General features: G+C 35.2%; 2 protein-coding genes across 2 annotated transcripts; one reads left to right on the forward strand and one right to left on the reverse strand.

The window, feature by feature from the left end:
- Positions 1-7,497: 7,497 nt before the first annotated feature.
- LOC138895066 (uncharacterized) lies at positions 7,498-7,923 on the reverse strand. Its single transcript, XM_070179797.1, has one exon. The coding sequence runs from the start codon at positions 7,921-7,923 to the stop codon at positions 7,498-7,500; it is 426 nt and encodes a 141-aa protein (XP_070035898.1).
- An 11,888-nt stretch (positions 7,924-19,811) lies between these two features.
- LOC104090293 (pathogen-associated molecular patterns-induced protein A70-like) lies at positions 19,812-20,552 on the forward strand. The gene has a single exon (XM_009595360.4). It carries the CDS (start codon positions 19,812-19,814, stop codon positions 20,550-20,552), a length of 741 nt encoding a protein of 246 aa, XP_009593655.1.
- The last annotated feature ends 1,845 nt before the right edge of the window (positions 20,553-22,397 follow it).

Here is a 22,397-nt window from a genome sequence, read left to right on the forward strand (position 1 = left end):
AGAAGAACAACACTAATGTGTATATGGTAAAATTCTGTTCCATTTTTTTTCCTTTTGCATTATTTTGTGGATGCAACATATCTTTTTTTTTTTTTTTACGTTTAGTTTAAGCTGAAATTAGTGTTACTTATTAATGTCTCTCCGTAATCCTTGAAAGCTGGTGGTACTGGAGGGTTAATACTTTTGCTTTTTTCCATATATCTCTCTCTATATATATATATTTGTATGTATGTATGTATGTATGTATATGCATTTATGTATGTATAAAGGAGGGACAAAAGAAGGTGATGTGGCACCTCTTAGAGACTACGATTACTATATCTAATTTTCTCCTTTTTTGGATTCTTCTTCCAATTTTTTTACTTTATCTTATTTAGTAGAAGCTCAAAAGTCCTTATAGGAAAGAAAAAAACGGTCTTCAGCGTCCATTCGATGACATCTTAGAAAGAAGCAATGGTCATCTTAAGAAGCATCCGTTCAAGCAACCCAACATTTTAACTTATTAATGAGAATAAAAGTCTTACAAGAAAAATTGGTAACGGAAATCAAATGATAAGACGAATTGTGTATATCAAAAACTTTACTGCTACTAAGTATTATTTTAATTTACCCCTTCAACTCCACATCAGTTATAATTTAATAATTGTAACTGTTACTATATACTTATAAATAACCACGTTGAAATATTTTTGTTCACCATTGCCTCTTCTTTCATATCCACACCTCATAAATCTAAATCCTTGAAAAACTATATATTTTACTGATATATTTGGTATTTTGCTTTCGAGTCCCCGCTATAATAACAACATGTAGTTTTTCGAAATGCATGGGTAAAATAGAATTGTGTGTTCAGTTGGGATTTCACATAAAGATTTGGTGAGTTTTTCTCATTAAATTTTACTGTTTGCAAATGACCTATTCATTTTTATTTTTTTATTTTCCTTGTGTTATCTCTCCTGTCATTTATAGAAGATTTGATGGTGTTTTGAGATGGTAAAAGTAGATATTAGGAGAGAGAAGCGGACTTTTGGAAATTTTTAAATTTTTGTCCTTGTGGTTTCTCTTCACAATTTATGAAAGAGTTGATGGTGTAAATAGATGGTACAAGTATTAGGAGCAAGAAGTGAATATTTTAAAATTTTGTAATAAAAATTTGGATGAGAAGATTCGGCATGGGCGTTATGAAAAGAATAAATCAAAGGGAAATAACAAACAAAAAGATTAAAAAGTCGTTATGGAAAGAGGTATAGGAAAAACTCTTATCATATCAACCCCTCTTTACTTCCCTTTTCTCATAAAACTCTTTTGCCAATTTTGTCATCTTCCATGGACTTGCCTTATATTTTATGTAGTTTCAGAAGTTTTAAATTTTATTTGAAAAATAAATAAATACGTGATCATGTAAAAAAGGTAACCCATTTAAGAAAAGTTATCAGTCACCTTTTAATATCCTCTTATCGATAATCATCTTTTATTCTAATTAATCTTTCTTGTGTTGGCCTGGGCAAGCCTGCTGGACATTGTGTCAAGAAAGTTCTTTAAGTGCGAAGCCTGGAGGTATGTTTGTTTATGAGCATGCCAGAGTTTTTTTTTAATTAATTCATCCATCCAGGTTTTCACCACCCGTGATGGTGAGAGGTTTGACCTGGACCCCTACCTTGTATATTATTAACAAAAGTGTATAATAGAAGGGGACATAAAACCGGAACTTCTAAGATACATAAAGGATATACAAGAGAAAAGGGGAACTAATAAAGGTGTAGTTTCATTTTACGGATAAGCTCTCAAAATAAAAAGGTCCCATGACCATCTAAGGATTCTCTGCCAGAATCCATATGTGTTCAAAAACCTTACCCTATACCTTTCTTTTGTGATCTGATTCTAAAATTAGGCATTCCAATTTTGTCCAAGATATAGGCTCCTTTCACATGACGAGGGAGCTCATTAATTTGAGAAAAAATTATGGAAGCATCTTCAATAGCACCAAATTTAGCTAAAGAATCTGCTACCATGTTTGCTTCTCTATAGCAATGGGTAACATCTGCATTAAGAAATTCCAGCCTCTCTTGAATTTTGGCAATCCAATGATGAAGTTTCCAGGTGGGTTTATTATTACCCTTGATCATGTCAACCACTATCTTGGAGTCCATCTCCAAGTTAAAATTCTTAATGTTATTATCTATATACCATTGGAGCCTAAAATTAGCAGCTTGAGTCTCGGCCATGTTATTGGAGCAGAATATCATAGAGACGGAGAAAGCCATGATCATAGAACCTTGATGGTCCCTTAGAATACCCCCTGCTCCAGCCTTCTTATCTCTACCCATAGAGCTACCATCCGTGTTTAATTTGAGTAAGCTTGGAGCAGGTTTGATCCAACTAACAGGGAAGCTGCAAAGTCTTGGCTTAAAGTCATCAACTGTGATACAAAAATCTTTCCAATTGAGGCTTAAGGAGATGAAATCAAACTCTTTTCTTACAGCAATCTTGAGGTTGAAAAAATCTCGTGAATAACCTTACCTACTGATATGTTAACTTGACCATATTTGGCGGCACATCTCTTTTTCCATAGCTCCCAACAAACAAGTGAAGGAATAAGTTTAATGATCAAATTAAATAGACCGTTTCCTGTATTGTTGCTCCACCAGCTCCACATAATATTTTTGATGTGATGATCGTTGTATGTAATTCCTAAGGAACTTGCAAAGAAATTCCATACCTTTTTGGTTGCTTGACTGTCCACAAAGAGGTGGAAAGATGATTCTGTTGTAGCTGGGGGAGCAGCAAGTACATTTGATAACCACATGTTGCCCAAATTTAGTAACTCTATCATCCAAAGGGAGTTTGTTTTTCAAGATTCTCGAGTTCAAGAAAGAGATTCTGAAAGAAAGTCTCTTATCCCAAATGTGATTGAGGGTATCATTTTTGTTTCTCTTTTTCCTGATGTACTCTCTGGCAGTAGCACAACTAAAATTCCCATCCTGAGATAGCATCCAGTAGCATTGATCCTTCTTCCCTCTATCAAAGATTTGGATCTGTTGAATATAACTATGGAGATTGTCTGGAACCATATCTTGAAGTTTGGAGTTGTCCCAGTTGTTATCCTCCAGAAAGTCCTTCACTTGTATATTTTCCAACTTGGACTGGGTATGATTGAACCTGGCAAGAGGGCCTAAACCTGTCCAATTATCCCACCATAAAAGAGAGTTACCATTATTGATTTTCCATAGCATGTGGCTCTGTGCACCTCTTGATCTCCATCATCTCTTTCCAACTTTGGGATTGCCCAGAACTCCACTTTCTAGCAACAATATTAGCTCTTTTACAGTACTTGGTTTTCAGAAAATTAGTCCAGATATTATCTTGGGTTCTAAGTCTCCACCACCATTTCATAGCAAAAGAGGTCTTGATGTCACTAAGGCTCTTAAAGCCAATTCCTCCCTCATCCTTAGGGTAACAGAAATTACTCCAAGAAGCCCAATGATATTTCTTTTTTTCCTCATTGAACCCCCAATAGAAATCTGATAGATATTTCTCTATCTGATCCAAAATAACTTTTGGTGGGGCAATGGCAGCAAGAAGATGCATAGTTTGAGATTGAAGAATTTGTTGAATGATAATAACTTTTCCTCCATAAGATAGTAGATTACCTTGCCATCCACCAGCCTTTTTAAGGACTTTGGTAGTTATATCCGAGAAGTGACAAATTTGTTTCCTCCCGACATATATAGGACAACCTAAATATATAAAAGAAAAGTTTTTGTGTTTGAACCCAGTAATCTTATTGATCCTATTCCTGATGTCATTGTTAGTATGAGGTGCTGTGAGGAAGCAAGTTTTATCAATATTGATCTTTTGACCAGATACAAGCTCATATTTTCTTAGCTGCCTCACGGTCATGTTCAAACATCTCTTATCCCAGGAAGAAAAAAATGACACGTCATCTGCATAGGCCAAGTGATTGATCTGGGCCCTGAGAGGGCATCTTAAATCCTACATACTTATTCTTCAAGTGGAGCCTGTTGAGCATAATTGAAAGGATCTCAACCGCAATAACGAAGAGAGTTGGAGATAGTGGATCTCCCTGTTTAAGACCCCTTGTAGAGTGAAAAAATCCCTTTCTATTACCATTAATAATAATAGAGTACCAGGCATTTGATACAAGTCTCCGAATGATGTCAACAAAAAATTCTGTGAAGCCCATTCTCCTCAGAACTGCTAACAAAAACACCCAAGATACTCTGTCATATGCTTTTTCCATGTCCAATATGATAATCATATTTCCATTATTCTTGGACTTCTTGATGCTGTGGATGATTTCCTAAATAAGAATAATATTCTCAGTGATAAGTCTCCCACTTATAAAACCTGTTTGATTTTCAGAGTATATGATATGGTTTGGTAAAAGGTGCCACTATTAATCCTATATTTGATGTTAAAGTCAAACGGATTAATGTAATCGTACAAATGCTTATATCTTTGAGTATTTAAAAAATGAGAAAAATGAGCAAGTACAATGGAGAACCCAACTATATAAAATAGTTTTACTATATCATTCATGTAAAGAATGGCTGCGGATATATTTGTATATGTACAAATAATATGGTTTTGCATTTATATATTTTGAATTATATTGTTTCAAATAAATGGTTTTAAATGCTATGAATTTTTACATGTCGCCCTTAACACAGAATGAAAAAAGTGCAAATCTATTTGTTTTGTATTTTTTTTTTTATTTCACCTATCTTCTTTGTTTTTGGAATTCTTAAATAAACATATAAAATTATAACTGTAATATTTTGATCGGAGAAGATAAAATCATCAAAGAGTAACGTTTAATTATTTTAATTATAAAAATTATTTAGTCATATTTTAATTTTCATTAACGACCGCGCTTAGCTGGGGCAAATTAACTAGTTATCCATATATAATTAAGTAGAAGTTTATGCAATTGTAATGTGTAATTAACTACGAGTTTTTTGACATGTCCGAACCACCATATATTGTTTTACACGTAGAAAGTAACTGCTCTCCACCACCACCCAACAAGTAACTAAATAACGTTGGAATTTAGCAGCTTGGCCGGTAGAGTTGATAGTATATATAGCCTGCTGGAAAGGATAAACAAAAATGAAGAGGAGAGTTCTTTTGTTTTTTCTACTACAAAAATGAAGAGAAGGGTTGGTTGATGTGGATGACATTAATATGGGTTATAATAATAAGAAATAGAACCGACCGTTCTGGGAAGAGTCAGGAGAGTAGCTACTTAATTAATTGTTTTGCCCTAAGATTTGGCCTTTCACACTTCTGAATGGTGTATGCATTACTTACCAATACTTTCTTGGACTTATACCTTCACATTATTAGTCTTAGAAATAGACAAATAAGGGATTTTTTTCATAAATTTTATAATCTTTTATGTTGCATACAGTACAAGAACAACAACCCAGTGAGTTCCCACAAGTGGGGTTTGGGAAGGGTAGAGTATACGCAAACCTTACCCCTACCTCGGAGGATAGAGATCTTGTTTCCGAAATACCCTCGGGTCAAAAAAACGAAAAGAGACAAGAGAGAGACAGAATGTTAGTACCATCAACATAACCATATGAGCAATAACAACAACATAAGAACCAGAAAATAGATGAGAAATAATAACAAAAACCAGTGAATAAAGCATGATACTATGAAAAACGAAAGAATAATGTGGACACAACAATAATCGGTAGCAACCTAGGACCCAACCTTATCATACCAGCCTCCCCCACGGATGAACCTTATCATACCAGCCTCCCCCACGGATGAACCTTATCAGCTAACTCCTATCCTAACACCCTAATACTCAACCTCCACACCTTCCTATCAAGGGTCGCTCTCCCCCTCTTCTCGAACCCGCCAAGGCCGACCGCTTACACCTCCTGACCGGGGCATCTGGGCTTCTCCTTCATACGTGCCCGAACCATCTAAACCTCGCTTCCCGCATCTTGTCATCCACAGGGGCCACACCCACCTTCTCTTGAATATCTTCATCCTAATCTTATCCATCCTGGTGTGCCTGCACATCCACCTCAACATCCTCATCTCTGCTACTTTCATCTTCTCGATATGTGAGTTCTTTACTAGCCAACACTCTGCCTCATATAACATGGTCAGTCTGACCACCGCTTTATAAAACTTATCTTTGAGTATTAATGGCACTTTCTTGTCACAGAGGACTCCAGATGCTAACCTCCATTTCATCCACCCCACCCATATACGATGTGTGACATCCTCGTCAATCTCCTCATCCCCCTGAATAACCGACCCAAGGTACTTGAAACTACCTCTCTTGGGGATGACTTGTGATCCAAGCCTCACGTCCAAGCCCGCTTCTCTCGACTCAACGTCGAATTTGCACTTCAGGTATTCTGTCTTAGTCCTGCTCAACTTAAAACCCTTAGACTCAAGGGCCTGTCTCCAAACCTCTAACCTCTCGTTAATGTCGCGTCGCGTCTCATCAATCAAAACTATATCATCATCGAACAACATACACCATGGCACCTCCCCTTGGATATACTGTGTTAGTGTGTCCATCACCAGAGCAAATAAGAACCGACCGAGCACAAATCTTGGTGTAAACCCATAACAACAGGGAAATGCTTCGAGTCACCTCCACTCATTCGGCATCCTTTTCATCCTGAAAATAATATTAAATAGCCCTGTTAGCCACTCCAAGCTTGCTCTACCCATATACTTCCAGAATTTTACCGGAATTTCGTCTGGCCCGATAGTTTTGCCCCTACTCATCTTATGCATAGCCCCCACTACCTCCTCAACCTTAATGCACCTACAATACCCACGTCTCGGTGACCCTCGGAATGCCCCAATTCACCTGGCGCAATATCCCAGTCCCCCTCTTCATTCAGAAGTTTATGAAAGTATGTCTGCCATCTCCGCTTAATCTGAGCTTCTCCCATCAAAACTCTACCATCCTCGTCTTTGATGCACCTCACTTGGTCCAGATCCCGAGCCTTCCTCTCTCTCTCATTGGCCAGCCAAAATAACGTCTTTTCCCCGCATGTGTTCCCTAGTTCCTCATATAGACGACCAAACACTGCAGTCTTAGCCTCTGTGACCGCCAACTTCACCTTCTTCCTAGCTACCTTATACCTCTCCATGTTCTCTCTCCTCCCCCCCTCTCGCCTGTGCTACCTACTGACTTTAGGTACGCCACCTTTTTCGCTTCCACTTTACCTTAGACCACTTCATTCCACCACCAGTCGCTTTTGTGCCCGCCAGAGAAACCCTTCGAGACCCCTAACACCTCTCTCGCTGCCTCCCTTATATAGTTTGCTATCGTCGTCCACATAGCGCTTGCGTCCCCGCCACTCTTCAAGGCTCCCATAACCGACAACCTCCCCTCCAACTCCTGAGCTTTATCTGTAGTCAAGGCTCCCTACCTAATCCTCGACCGTCCTCGTACAAACCTCGTCTTCCTCTTAATTATGATACCAACGTCCATCACCAAGAGCCTAAGTTGCGTCGCGAGTGAGTCACCCAGGATAGCCTCCTGAGAAGGAGATAATCAATCTGAGTCTTTGCCACCGCACTTTGGAAAGTGACCAAATGCTTATCCCTCTTCGGGAAGCTAGAGTTGGCAATCACTAGGTCAAATACCTTAGCGAAATCCAACAGCGAAGTGCCTCCTCCGTTCCTATCCCCAAAGCCTAAGCCTCCATGCACCTCACCATTGCCACCAATAGTCGACCCAATATGACCATTGAAATCCCCTCCGATAAATAACCTCTCTGCAGGCGGAATACTACGCACTATCTTATCCAACCCCTCCGAGAAGCGCCTTTTAACCTCCTCATCCAAGCCCGCTTGTGGCGCATACGCACTAACGATAGTAAGGGTGCACCCTCCAACCACTAACTTAATAGACATTAATATATAATTTACCCGCCTAACCTCTACCACAGACTCACTAAGTTCCCTATCCACCAAGATACCCACTCAATTCTTACCCTTTATGGCTCCAGAATACCACAACTTATACACTTCTGCATTCCTCGCCTTCGATCCTACCCACCTAGTCTCCTGTGTAGCACCCCGAAAAATTTTGAAGTACTTAAGCGCTATTAAGAACGTTAATGTGTGCTAATTATATTATTTTGTGTGCAGACGGGGACTATTAATTTGATGGATATCAATTGGATATGATAATAAGTATACAAGATATATTATAAGTGATATGGGGTCTAATGAGAGTCCTAAGTCTAAGTCAAGTTGGAAATTACATGATGGACTAAAGTTCCAAATGAGTGCACACAAGACCAAACTTTGGACGAGTAAATCTACATATATATAAGGATTTATGTGATGTAAAACCTATCAAATGAAGATCATCGAGTCTAGTTTCTAATACTTCAAATCGTTTGTCATTTGGATATTCCTACAAGAAGTTATGATCAAATCACCAAAGGCCGGAGGAGGAGTTTGCGGATGCGAAGCATCCGAGGCCGCATCCGAAAGAGAGGCTGGCAGTGAAGTGCTGCCATAGTGTCCAGGTCCGCATCCGAACTTCAAATAGGAGTGAAGTGGGGGATGTGAAGCATCTAGGGCAGCATACGAAACCCAGAAATCTGGGCCTATAAATACAAGGTCGGGGGAGGGAAGTATTTTGAGTATTTGGGGGTTAGGGTTCTTGAGGTGAAAGGGCGATTTAGAGCTCAAATCAAGTCCAATCAACCAAGGTAAGTTGTTAATGATGTTTTGGGTTGATTATTACTCAATATACATAAGTTCTAACATCATTCTTATATTCAAATACTAGATTTCTTCATCAAATCCTCAAGAACACAAAAATCACCAAAGTTGTAATTTTTAAAGATTTATCTACTAGAGGTAATTCCAATGCTTCAAACTCATTTATTATGAGTAGTTAGAAGTATTTGAAGCATTTGTTACAAGTTTTAATGGTTGAAAGATTGGATTATAAAACTCTAGTTCATGGCATGAATAGTACTGTTGAGAAAATAAGAGAGAAGATGAATGGTAATCTTGACGATAAAATTTATGAATACAATGAACCTATGGAAATAATTGTTAGCAAAAGATGGAGGTGATCAACTAAGTAATCACCCGAATTTTATATTTTGCAAGTGTTGATTATGTAAGACGATGAATAGTAACTTGGTGGCAATAGACAATTGATGTAGTATCATTAATGACTTCGAATGGGTATTAAAACATAAGAATAAAGTTGAATGGTCTAGCATGTAAAACTATTTGGCGATTTGAGTTGTTGGAGGCTTGTAGCCAACTTGTGAGCCATATATGGATGTTGATCAATATCTTAGGTCATATTTTGATGTAATTAGGATATCTAATTGTAGATATCGACTTGTTGGTGATGTTGAGCATTTTAATCAACATTGGAATGATGGAGGAGGATTGAAAGCTTGTGAATGTTAAGAAAGTGAAAGCGAGGTAAGTTGATTAAAACTTACACTTCTTGAGGGACTTTCTCTAAAACCATGTTCCGAGTTAATACTTAAGTTATTTACAAATGTTCTTTCGTGCTTGTCGGGACAAACAAGTATGGATGTCTCCATGTACTAGAATATTATGTTGCATATGTAGTGTCATGCCATTTTATAAAGTTTTTATTTTAAATCTTGTTGTCAAAGTGACACTCAAGGTAAATGTTATAAGTTTTTTTCAAAACTTACGTATTGACAAGAGTATACATATTTGAGTGTTAAAGATAAATTTTTACGGAAAGTATTTCTTTTGGAAATTGACAAACAAAATAGAACTTGTGGTATCTTTTAAAGATTCATGATAAATTGCTAAAGACTTTAACCTGTAAAAGGTTATTTATTTAAATTTTGTTCAAAGGATTTAGATTTTTTATAAATGCTATGATTTGATAAAAATAGATCATTTGAGGCTACTATGCTATGAATCTATTTTGAAGTATCAAATGTTTTGGTCGTTACTTGTGTTCACCGAGATTGACTTCGGATATATCGTGTTTGTTGTCATGAAACTACACGTACCAGTATAGGCGTAGATGCCCACTTTGTGGTATAGACTACGACAGAGTGCTCTCCCCTCGAGAGAGTACTATTTTGTGCTATTATTAGCATGGCTGAGTCGATTCGTACGACACTACGATGAGACGACCTGAGCAAGTAGGGTATATGATATTTTTCGCTAGGTACATAACCTAGTTGACATTCTTGTGTCGGTGATGGTATAGTACTCCTAGTGAAAGGTAAGAATGATTTTCTTATGTTTAGGCTTAAGGAGCCGAAAGTGATTTTGATGACTTAAAGCAAATGAAATGATTTTGTACGAATTTATCCAAAATCTTGGATTGATGTAAATATGTTAAAAATTTATATTGTGGGTTATATTTCACTTGGTTGTTATTTAAAATAACAAAGGTCATGAATTGATAAAAAATTTTATCGTTTTATATCAAATATTGGTGCATTATTTTTATTAAGTTTGTTCCAAGAACTTAAGTTAGAGAGAGTCTATGATACTTATTGAGTACCGATGTGGTGTACTCAGCCCTTAGGGGCACCCCTCCAGGGACCTACTTACTTTACATGTTTTAGGATGATGCATGATACGTGGCATGTGGTCAGGCCAGGATGACTCTCTTTCCGAGGTATTATGTAGCACCACTTTTATTTTGTGGTAGCTATCATGTTTTTCCTTATTTTATTTTGTTGAAACTACTCCAACCGTTGGTTTTATTCTTTGGTATAGAGGCTCCATAGATAATTGTGAAAGGTTGTAATAATGGGGTTGTACACGACATACATGAAAGTATATTTATTTTACTTAGTCTCATTGTTATTATCATGAAAGACATCATGTGTGATTTTGAATTGAAAAATATTTTATCATTTAACTTGAATATATATATATATATGCTTTTCAAGGAGCTTCCACAATTAAATTGGTTTTTATGCATATGATTTGGGTGCATCACATGGTTTGGTTCGCTCGGGTCGGGTAGTGTGCCGGGTGCCGGTCACGTGGATTTTGGGCCATGACACACTTGGTATTAGAGCACTAGGTTCTAAGTCGAGTCTTAGGAATTCTATGGAGTCGTGTCAAGTAGAGTCCCTCTTATCGGTGTGTTGCCGGCCACACTTATATCGGTGAGGCTACAATGACATCTAGGGAGATTTTTTCATACTCTATATCGTGCGTTTGTGCCTGAAATAAGAGTATTGATTCTCGATCGTATTGATTTCCTATTGAGAAATATATTGAAGTGACGAGAATGAAGCTCAATGTTCAAGTTATAATACGAGATGTTTGGGCTAATAGCCAGAAAGTTTCAGATTTATTCAAAATAGAAGGATAAGTTGAGAATAGATTGGAACTGATACAGTCAATACGTATGACTTTGGTGAATAAGAATTATCAGTCGAATACTGAGAAATTATGGAAGAAAATAAGGTGATGATGTCCTGACTTATAAAGAATTTTACTAAAGGATGCGAATAAGGGCACATATGTTAGGCCCTAGATTTCAATTCAAGATCGTTGGTCAAGATGTTGGAGGGACTGTTTACTATGGTAATCACCATTAACGAGTTTAGCAAAGGTACAAAAAAAATATGGCAAGTGAAGATGTTGCATCTTAAATTATCATGACAAGATATAGAGAGGTGATATGGATCTAATTGATAAGTGAATATGAATCATTCAAGTTTGTGGTAAATATAGTATGACTCATAAGAAGTTTGAAATAGTTAAGACAATATCAATAATGACCAAAGACACATTCCCAAAAGAAAAAGAAAAAGACTTTCTTGATCATTCGAAAAGGGAATGTTACAGGATGAGGGACATGAAGCTTAATTATACTAGACACCGGGTTTCCTCTGAACATGATAGATTATCACCATGGTTGTGTCATACGCAATATAAGTAACACATAAGAAATAAAGTGCCACGTGTAAGTACGAGTTGAGGATAGACGAAGCATGCCACATGTAAAAGATGGGCATGACAACCTTGAGTTCCTCCAGATGATGAATGTGATATAAATAAAAGTTAATATCTAATTATGCATACCAATGTATGCGAGGATAAAGTATGTGAACTTAAATGGGTAAGCGTAAAAATATTAAGGCATGAGATGCGCAAAAGGCATAATTTTGGAGGTTATAAGAAACAATATAGGTTGTTAGAGAAGAAAAAGAAAATGACGTGGAATGATAATCTTGAGTTTTTCTAGTCGAGTTATGTCTTATTTTATTCTGTTGAAATGATAAAAAAAATTGAGAATTTTCAAGAATGATCTCAAAGCAACTTTATATGTGCCCGATATTGAAAGAGCGGTTAACTTGTGAGTGAACGGATCTTTATGATTCAAGAAGAATAAATATAGAAATATCTAATGGGCTAAGTTAAGGTTGTTGGAAAGTTATACATATGAGGTGTACGACGTAAGGCTCAAAACAATGATTAAAAACGGTTATGGTACGGATTTGCAGATTGAGAAGTTACAAGAATTCTAAGACTACATGATAACGTGTCATAAATCCCTACATGAATATGTATGGACGAGGTCAACAATACCATGAGGAATGAAAAAATATGCAAGTATATATTTATTGTATGAAACGTGTTGATATAAATACGTGGTATTAGCTATGACCAAAAGAGTTCACATTGTGATGAAGACCTGAGGTAATAAGACCCTACATGCATGCCATATTTATCATAAGTATTAGCCTACTCGGTGGGATACATTCAAAATAAAGTTTCATGAAAGGACTTAAGAGCAAGAAATATAATTTCAGAGATATATACTACGGAATCTCATATATATATATATATATATATATATATATATATATATATATATATATATATATATATATATATATGGTATATATTGTGAAAAATTATATGATGATATGTGGATTTAGCCTAAGGGAGTCACACTTGTTTAGCATATTTAAGCATGAGATGAGAGGCGCAAGGTAGTCGTACTTGCTAGAACTGTATTAGAGCATGGATTGAAGGGTGAAATATTAGAAGAGATTTCAACGGTAGAGCGAAGATGAAAGAGTGAAGTGCTAACTATAAAGATGTCGTAAGGGCGGAAAATAATAGCCATTAGTAATATATGTTGCAGCTAGTAGTGACGTGATACTTGGATACGAAATGAACAAAGAAAGTTCCTATGAGTATAACCAATCTATCCTATTGTCAGAATAATGAGCATTTCGACATAATGATGAAATAAAAGTCAATGTACGGTGAAAGATTTAAGTGGTAAAACAGAGATTTCTAATTGGAAGGGATAAATAGCCTATTGTAGTGGGTGAACAAATTGATTGTCAATGAAAAGTTTTATGTGAGATAGAAGTTTAATAATAACTTTGAGTGGCAAGTAAGAGTTTGAATTTGGTTCACTCTTAAGTGGGGGAGCATCGGAACAGAAAAGATTCACCTTAAAAGTAATGATTTGTAAAATAAGATATTTTATTTACTAGAGTCAAGATGAAGAAAAAACTTTTGGTAACTTCATGATGGAATAAGTACAATTACCATAAAGTATTTGTAGAGAATCAAAGACTCATTACAAGTAATAGTTGCGATGTTCTGCATCAGGGATGCTAAAAGTTATGTCTGATAATCAAAGATTTAATGGGCAACTCGAATGTATTCCTACAACTTTGGGGACATGTGCGATTTGAATTAAATTCAAGTGTTGGCGTAGAACAAGGAAGTACTTTGAATTGTACGCGGGATTAAGTGGGATAAGAGGGTATTTTAATATGTGCACACTTTATACGGAATAAAATAGAAAGGAGTAATGCAATGTTTATTCTTAAATGAGAAGAGACTTATATACAAAAATAAAGTATGTGAGTAAAAAGCACAGGTTCAAAGAAGATCACTAATATTAAAAGAGTGCAAGTACCATCATGGTAACGATGACTCTTGACTATTGAAAGTTTACGGGCTACGGTAGCATGTCTATGGTGTGCATGAAAATAAATACAATCCCAAATTTTTGATAGAAAAATATCACAAGATACTCAATGGTATCAAGGAATTGGTAAGAGTTAAGAAATAAAACTAGAATACGGATGACCGCGAGTAGGTGGCAAACTAGTGTCATGAACTCAAACGAAGTGAGTTGAATTCTTTTTAGAGCAAACTTGTTGGTAACAATAGTTATCAAGTTATGGGTCTAACATGATCTTTAAAGATATGAGCGAAAGTGGGGGTATGAAATTATCATATGATGCATAAATCTGAGACAAATGTCTTATTAATCTTTGGAAAGAATAAAAGAACATTCCAAAATAGTTTTGATGATTAGAGAATATTAAAAGTCTTAAGTGGAAAAACTTTTCCTAGAAACAAGACTCAAAAAGGGCAACAAACTAATTTGAAAGTATTGGTTATAAGAAAATTTTGAGACTATGAGTCGGAATGGATAAGTTTACAGGTACCAAGTGAGCAATATAATTTTGCTCTCACCAAGCATGAGCCATAGCTTCGAGGAAGCTGAGAATTTAGGCAGCATGGACATGTTCCATCCTACATTATAAAATTTGTAAAAGTTCCAATCATAGAGAAATTTTAGTTTACTTGAAGATACTTTTCAGGTACAACTTGACGTACTCATGTCAAAAGAAAATGCAGGCATGTATAATAGTGATATGGGAGCTATGTATAGCAGTAATTATTGATATTGAATGGTATTCATATATGTTACAAGTTAAAGGTTTTAAAGATATACATTTGATGCACTTATGGTATATGTACGACCGAGTGAGATCAAGATGGTATATTATATTGTGTATTATTGGTTGTTGAGCGATATTATTATTGGTGCCCGTGTGGAGGTTTGTTCTGGACAGGTTAAAGTTTTTGGATAGTCCTAGTTATAGGGGAAGATCTGCCGAAATTTTTAACAATTTGTAAAGATAGCCAAATTTTGAGGGCCATAAGTAAGTTAGATTTTCCAAAGAAAATATAAGACCCATGTAGTCATAAGTGCCTATGCATAATGGTTAAAGGTAAAATAATGGTAACTCTATTCTTAGAAGTGACTTGTAAAATATTCGAGGACGAATGTCCTTAAGTGGGGGAGAATGTAGCACCCCGAAAAATTTTGAAGGACTTAAACGCTATTAAGAAAGTTGATATGCGCTAATTATATTATTTTGTGTGCAGACGAGGACTATTAATTTGATGGATATTAATTGAATATGATAATAAGTGTACGAGGCATATTATAAGTGATGTGGGGTCTAATGAGAGCCCTAAGTCTAAGTCAGGTTAGAAATTACATGATGGGCTAAAGTTCCAAACGAGTACACACAAGAACTAACTTTGGACGAGTAAATCTACATATATATAAGAATTTATGTGATGTAAAACTTATCAAATAAAAGATCATCGAGTCTAGTTTCTAATGCTTCAAATCGTTTGTCATTTGGACATTCCTACAAGAAATTATTATCAAATCACCAAAGGCTGGGGGGGGGGGGGGAGTCTGCGGATGCAGAGCATCCGAGGCCGCGTCCGAAAGAGAGGCTGGCAGTAAAGTGTTGCCATAGCGTCCAGGTCCGCATCCGAACTTCAAAGAGGAGTGAAGTGGGGATGCGAAGCATCGAGGTCCACATCCGAAACCCAAAAATCGGGGCCTATAAATACAAGGTAGGGGGAGGAGAGTATTTTGAGTATTTGGGGGTTAGGGTTCTTGAGGTGAAGGGGCGATTTTGAGCTCAAATCAAGTCCAATCAACCACGGTAAGTTGTTAATTATGTTTTGGGTTGATTATTATACTCAATATACATGAGTTCTAACATCATTCTTATATTCAAATACTAGATTTCTTCATCAAATTCTCAAGAACACAAAAATCATCAAAGTTGTGATTTTTCAAGATTTATCTACTAGAGGTAATTCCAACGCTTCAAACTCGTTTATTATGAGTAGTTAGAAGTATTTACAACATTTATTACAAGTTTTAATGGTTGAAAGATTGGATTATAAAACTCTAGTTCATGACATGAATAGTACTTTTGAGAAAATAAGAGAGAAGATGAATGGTAATTTTGACGATGAAATTTATGAATACAATGAACCTATGGAAATAATTGTTAGCAAAATATGGAAGTGATCAACTAAGTAATCGCCCGAATTGTATATTTTGCAAGTGTTGATTATGAAAGATGATGAATAGTAGCTTGGTGGCAATGGACAATTGATGTAGTATCATTAATGATTTTGAATGGGTATTAAAACATAAGAATGAAGTTGAATGGTTTAGCATGTAAAACTATTTGGTGATTTGAGTTGTTGGAGGCTTGTAGCCAACTTGTGAGCCATATATGGATGTTGATCAATATCTTAGGTCATATTTTGATGTAATTAGGATATCTAATTGTAGATATCGACTTGCTGGTGATTTTGAGCATTTTAATCAACATTGGAATGATGAAGGAGGATTGAAAACTTGTGAATGTTAATAAAGCGAAAGCGAGGTAAGTTGATTAAAACTTACTCTTCTTGAGGGACTTTCTCTAAAAGCATGTTTTGAGTTAATACTTAAGTTGTTTGCAAATGTTCTTTCGTGCTTGTGGGGACAGATAAGTACGAATGTCTCCATATACTAGAATATTATATTGCATATATAGTGTCATGCCATTTTATAAAATTTTATTCTAAATCTTGTTGTCAAAGTGACACTCAAGATAAATGTTATAAGTTTTTATCATAACTTACGTATTGACAAGAGTATACATATTTGAGTGCTAAAGATAAGTTTTCACGAAAAGTATTTCTTTTGGAAATTGACAAATAGAATAGAACTTGTGGTATCTTTTAAAGATTGATGTTAAATTGCTAAAGGCTTTAACATGTAAAAGGTTATTTATTTAAATTTTGTTCAAATGATTTAGATTTTCTATAAATGCTATGATTTGAGAAAAATCATTTGAGGCTTCTATGCTATGAATCTATTTTGAAGTATCAAATATTTTGGTCGTTACTTGTGGTCACCGAGATTGACTTCGGATATATCGTGTTTGTTGTCATGAAACTACACGTGCCAGTGTAGGCGTAGATGTCCACTTTGTGGTATAGACTACGATAGAGTGCTCTCCCCTCGAGAGAGTACTATTTTGTGTTATTATTAGCATGGCTGAGTCGATTCGTACGACACTACGATGAGACGACCTGAGCAAGTAGGGTATATGATACTTCCCGCTAGGTACATAACCTAGTTGACCTTCTTGTGTCGGTGATGGTATAGTACTCCTAGTGAAAGGTAAGAATGATTTTCTTATGTTTAGGCCTAAGGAGCCGAAAGTGATTTTGATGACTTAAAGCAAATGGAATGATTTTGTACGAATTTATCCAAAATCTTGGATTGATGTAAATATGTTAAAAATTTATATTGTGGGTTATATTTCACTTGGTTGTTATTTAAAATAACAAGGGTCATGAATTGATAAAATTTCTTATCGTTTTATATCAAATATTGGTGCATTATTTTTATTAAGTTTGTTCTAAGAACTTAAGTTAGAGAGAGTCTATGATACTTATTGAGTACCGATGTGGTGTACTCAGCCCTTAGGGGCACCCCTCCAGGGACCTACTTACTTTACATGTTTTAGGATGATGCATGATACGTGGCATGTGGTCAGGCCAGGATGACTCTCTTTCCGAGGTATTATGTAGCACCACTTTTATTTTGTGGTAGCTATCATGTTTTTCCTTATTTTATTTTGTTGAAACTACTCCAATCGTTGGTTTTATTCTTTGGTATAGAGGCTCCATAGATAATTGTGAAAGGTTGTAATAATGGGGTTGTACACGACATACATGAAAGTATATTTATTTTACTTAATCTCATTGTTATTATCATGAAAGACATCATGTGTGATTTTTAATTGGAAAATATTTTATCATTTAACTTGAAAATATATATATGCTTTTCAAGGAGCTTCCGCAGTTAAATTGGTTTTCATGCATATGATTTGGGTGCATCACATGGTTTGGTTCGCTCGGGTCGGGTAGTGTGTCGGGTGCCGGTCACGTGAATTTTGGGTCATGTCATCCTGGACACAAGCTATATTAACCTTCCTCTTCTGAAGAATTTTCGCCAACTCTATAGACTTACCCGTCAATGTGCCTATGTTCCAAGACCCAATTCTCAACCTATAGGCTCCTTCACCGTGCAAAATGTTGCAATTATCAGCTAATTAATATGTACACTAAAATAAACGGTCCCTCTAGATAGTCTTTTCTAATCCCATTTTAAGTCAAACTATTCATAGTAGTTAGAAAAAAAAAAATAGTTCGGTGTACAAAACATCTTGCATTGACACAATATTTGAGAAAAGGCCACAATCCAAGAGATGTGATTAGATAATCTACCATAAAATATGTATTAATGACTGCTTCCACGACTCAAAGTGTCATATATCAATTTTATTTATTACTTCGAGTTTTGAATGGGATTAAAGTGACGAGGCAAATAGGAAAAGAGGTGAATTTAAAGGTATTAAGTAATATTAAAAGAAAAGGCTCCGTATAAACCTATGTTGAACACATCCAAGCTTTTGAATCTAACCGTGTGAACAGAAAAATCATTATTAATTAAATAGTGACAAAGACTACAACAGGACCGCTGTCTCATACTTTGCATCTTCCTTCTTGTTTCTCGCTCCTCCTAATTACAAATTCTAAGACACAGATCTCTATATGGGAAACTGCACAAGTAATTAGAGCAAATGCAAATTAAGAATTTTAATTTGATTAATATTTAAGTTGAATTTATTCTAATTATAAAATAATAGATTTAGAATTTAATATGTATTATAATTATAGTTATATAACGTTACACAATATGCAAGATACTAAACTCAGTTGAAAGCAACGATGATGTAAATTAATAAAGTATAAACTTGGGGCTTGAAAAGCATGCTACCAATATTTATGTTTTGCATGTCTGATAAAGAGTTGGTTTGGTTTAATTTACTAGTTGAATGAGACTCCAAAGCCACGAATTCTTATCCTAAATTCCTAATGATACCTGAAGGAGTTTTTTAATAACATAATTAGGAGAATCCGAGGTCGCCCCTGCGCCCAATGCCATTTAGAGTTTTATTAACATTTGATAGAATTATAATGAAAATTTTACACTATTATTACCGTAGTTTAACCTCTTATAATAGATAAATTTACTATTTATCATAATTTCCTGTTTAAAAAAGATTGGCATAGTTCAGAGTATGAGGGTCAAAGTACTTAAATTTGACTGTGAATTTGGACATTCGAGTTTTTGAAAATAAAATTTATATTTTTAGAACTACATAAAAAGTATAATTATAAGTCATAATAATTCATAATTCAAAATATTTATAAAATATTTAAGAAAAATATGGTCAAAAAACAAGCTCGTAGACTTTCCAAATAGTAATAGTCCAACCTTTACATATTTAATAAATGGAGTTAATTACAATTTCTTTTTAAACGACCTAACTTAATTATTAAACCCTTCCAAAAAAAAAAAAAACAATAGGATTAAAGAAGGCACTTGACTCATTCAAGGTAGCATTTGATATTGTACCACATTTTAGCCACATGCTTTGTCTATAAATTTAACTATCTTCTTAATTCCCCGTTACTACTACACATTCACCCTATAAATAGAAACTCTTCTCCCCTTGGTTGCAAGTTGGAACCCTAACTAGCTCTCTCATCTTCCTCCTTTGCCTCAACTTATAACACACAAAACCAGTGTCATTATATTGTAATAAACCATGATTGAATCTCTGTCCAGTTGGTTCACTCCCACTGTTCTTTTCTGCGTTCTAAACCTCATGATTGGTATTATTCTCATTTCTTCTAGCATCAAGAATGACAAAAAACAACAATACACTGAAGATAATAACTTACCTCAACTCCCCCGAACTCCATCTTTATTACAGCGTGTTAGGTCTGTAAATTACTTCTCTTTCGTCCCTGAGCCATTTAATTCCCCTTTAACTACTCCTCATTTCGCCGACAACTCTTCACCTCGACTCGGCTACAGTCCCTCTTTGCTTCAGCGAATCCGGTCCATCAACTTCTCTTTCTCCCGGTCCGAAAAACTCAGCCCGTTTCCGTCTCTGGACCAATACGCCGGCCCAGCTGATGAAAACGCACCTCAGACGGTTGAAGCTGTAACTGAAGAAGAAGAGGGTTTGGAATGTCACGTGATGAGAAGTAAATCTACCACGTGCGCGGAAACTACGTTAACGAAGAAGTTGGCTAGTGAGGAAATTCTGGCAGCGGTGCAGAAGGAGGAGGAAGAGGTGGTGGTGGTTCGGCAGCGGCCGGCGACGGTGAGGGAGAGAAAGCAGGGGAATCGTAAGACGAAGAAGTCGTTGGGCCGGGATGATGAAGCTGTAGATAGGAAAGCTGATGATTTTATTAGCAAGTTTAGGGAGCAGTTGAAGATGCAGAGAATTGATTCTATTCAAAGGTATAAGGAAATGTTAAACAGAGGTGTGTCCATTTAGGACAATTTTCTCCTTGTTTTATCCTAATTTCATGTATGGCAAATCCATGTGGTTTTCTGTCAATTCAAAAGTAAAGACGATTTGGTTGTTGCATCTCACTTAGTTGAGTGAAGTTAAGTGGTTATTCTTTTGTTATTTTGATATGAGAAAAACAACTGATAAGTGATAAAATAATTTTAATGTTTAGATGATGCTGCCCAAGAAAATAGAAATTAATTCTTAGTTGGATTGTAAGAACAGCCTTTTGGGTTTTGAAAAAGGTAAATTACCAGACAGATTTCACCTTCAAAATCTTGTCAAACGACCTAGATTCCGGAAAACATTAGTCCAAGCACAGAATATTCTCCTTTTAGGGTATGTTTGGTACCAACGTTTTTCAATGTTTAAATGTTTTGAAAAATATTTTTTCAACTAATTCCCTTCCAATTGAAGGAAAATGCCAAAACTATTTTGCAAGCTTCCCCACGCTATTCCTCATCCCCTCCAACCCCCACCTCCACACCCCACCTACCTACCCACCCTACCTCGTCCCGTCCCCACCCTCACCCTCGCCCTATCCCTCACCCCACCCTAAATATAAAAATATTATTAATAGTACTTTCTTTTGATAGTTTTTTTTTTCATTTCAACATATGAGTATTTTCTTAAAATGATATAAATTTTTTTTTTTTATTTTAACAAAAAATTTACTTTCTTTTGTAGACAGTATTTTTTTTCATTTCAACAAAAAAAAGTATTTTCTTTTATGCATGATGTAGAAAAAGTTTTTTTCTAATTTCAACAAAATGAGTATTTTCTTTTCATGATGTATAAAAAGTATTTTTTTTTATTTTAACAAAAAAAAGTATTTTCTTTTCATGATATAGAAAAAGTTTTTTTTTCATTTCAATAAAATTACTACTTTATTTTCATGTTATAGAAAGACTATTTTCTTTTTTAACCAAAAAGAGAGTATTTTTTTTTTAGTTATGGAGCACAAATTTCAACGTTACTTTTGCTTTAAACATTAGTTCTTTTTGGTTTGTGTGAATTTTGAGATGAATAATTAAATTTTTGAAGAAAATATAGTCCTAAAAACATTGGGTATTGGGGAGAGCAAGGATACATGGGGACTTGGGGGAAAGGGGGTGAGTAGACCAGCATAGAAAAATATTTTCTACTCTCTAATCAAACACTAGAAAATATTTTTTCCGAAAAAAGTTTTTCAGACATCAACCAAATAAGGAAAAATAAGTGATAAAATCACTCATTTTCCATGAAAATATTTTCCTTCGTACCAACACACCCTTAAATTCAAATTTTTGGGAAAAACTTTTCAAATACAATTCACGAAAAGTACGTAATTGAAACACAAATATATCTCCAAGAAAACTTTTCGTAATAACTTTTCCAAAACTAAAATAATTAGAACCAAATAACATAAATTTTACTTTCACAGTAAGTTAATTATATCTGATTTGATCATGAATATTGGCCAATTTTTTATTTTTTTTAGCAAAGATTGACAAATAGTAAGATCAAAGGAGTATGTAATATTAACTATGAGCGTGTGATTCTTTTTCCCAAGAGATACAAATGGATGGTTGATTTATGCTTACTAAATAAAGGAGGAAGTATTCAAACCGTTAAAAGTTCAAGGTTATCTAACATAGCTTTTCAACATTTAGAGAAAATTAACCATGTGGAAGGTGGGTTAAAAACTAAAAGTTTTATTCGTATAATGGCTTTTTTTAAGGAGGAACTTGGGTATTAGGAATGAGATTTAGACAGTGGGGGAGAGAATCTAAGGAAGTTTGGTGGTTCGATGTATTCAATATGTATTTTTGTTGTTTTCTATGTTTTAAG

The sequence above is a fragment of the Nicotiana tomentosiformis genome, chromosome 7, assembly GCF_000390325.3.
Source record: "Nicotiana tomentosiformis chromosome 7, ASM39032v3, whole genome shotgun sequence".
NCBI lineage: Eukaryota > Viridiplantae > Streptophyta > Magnoliopsida > Solanales > Solanaceae > Nicotiana > Nicotiana tomentosiformis.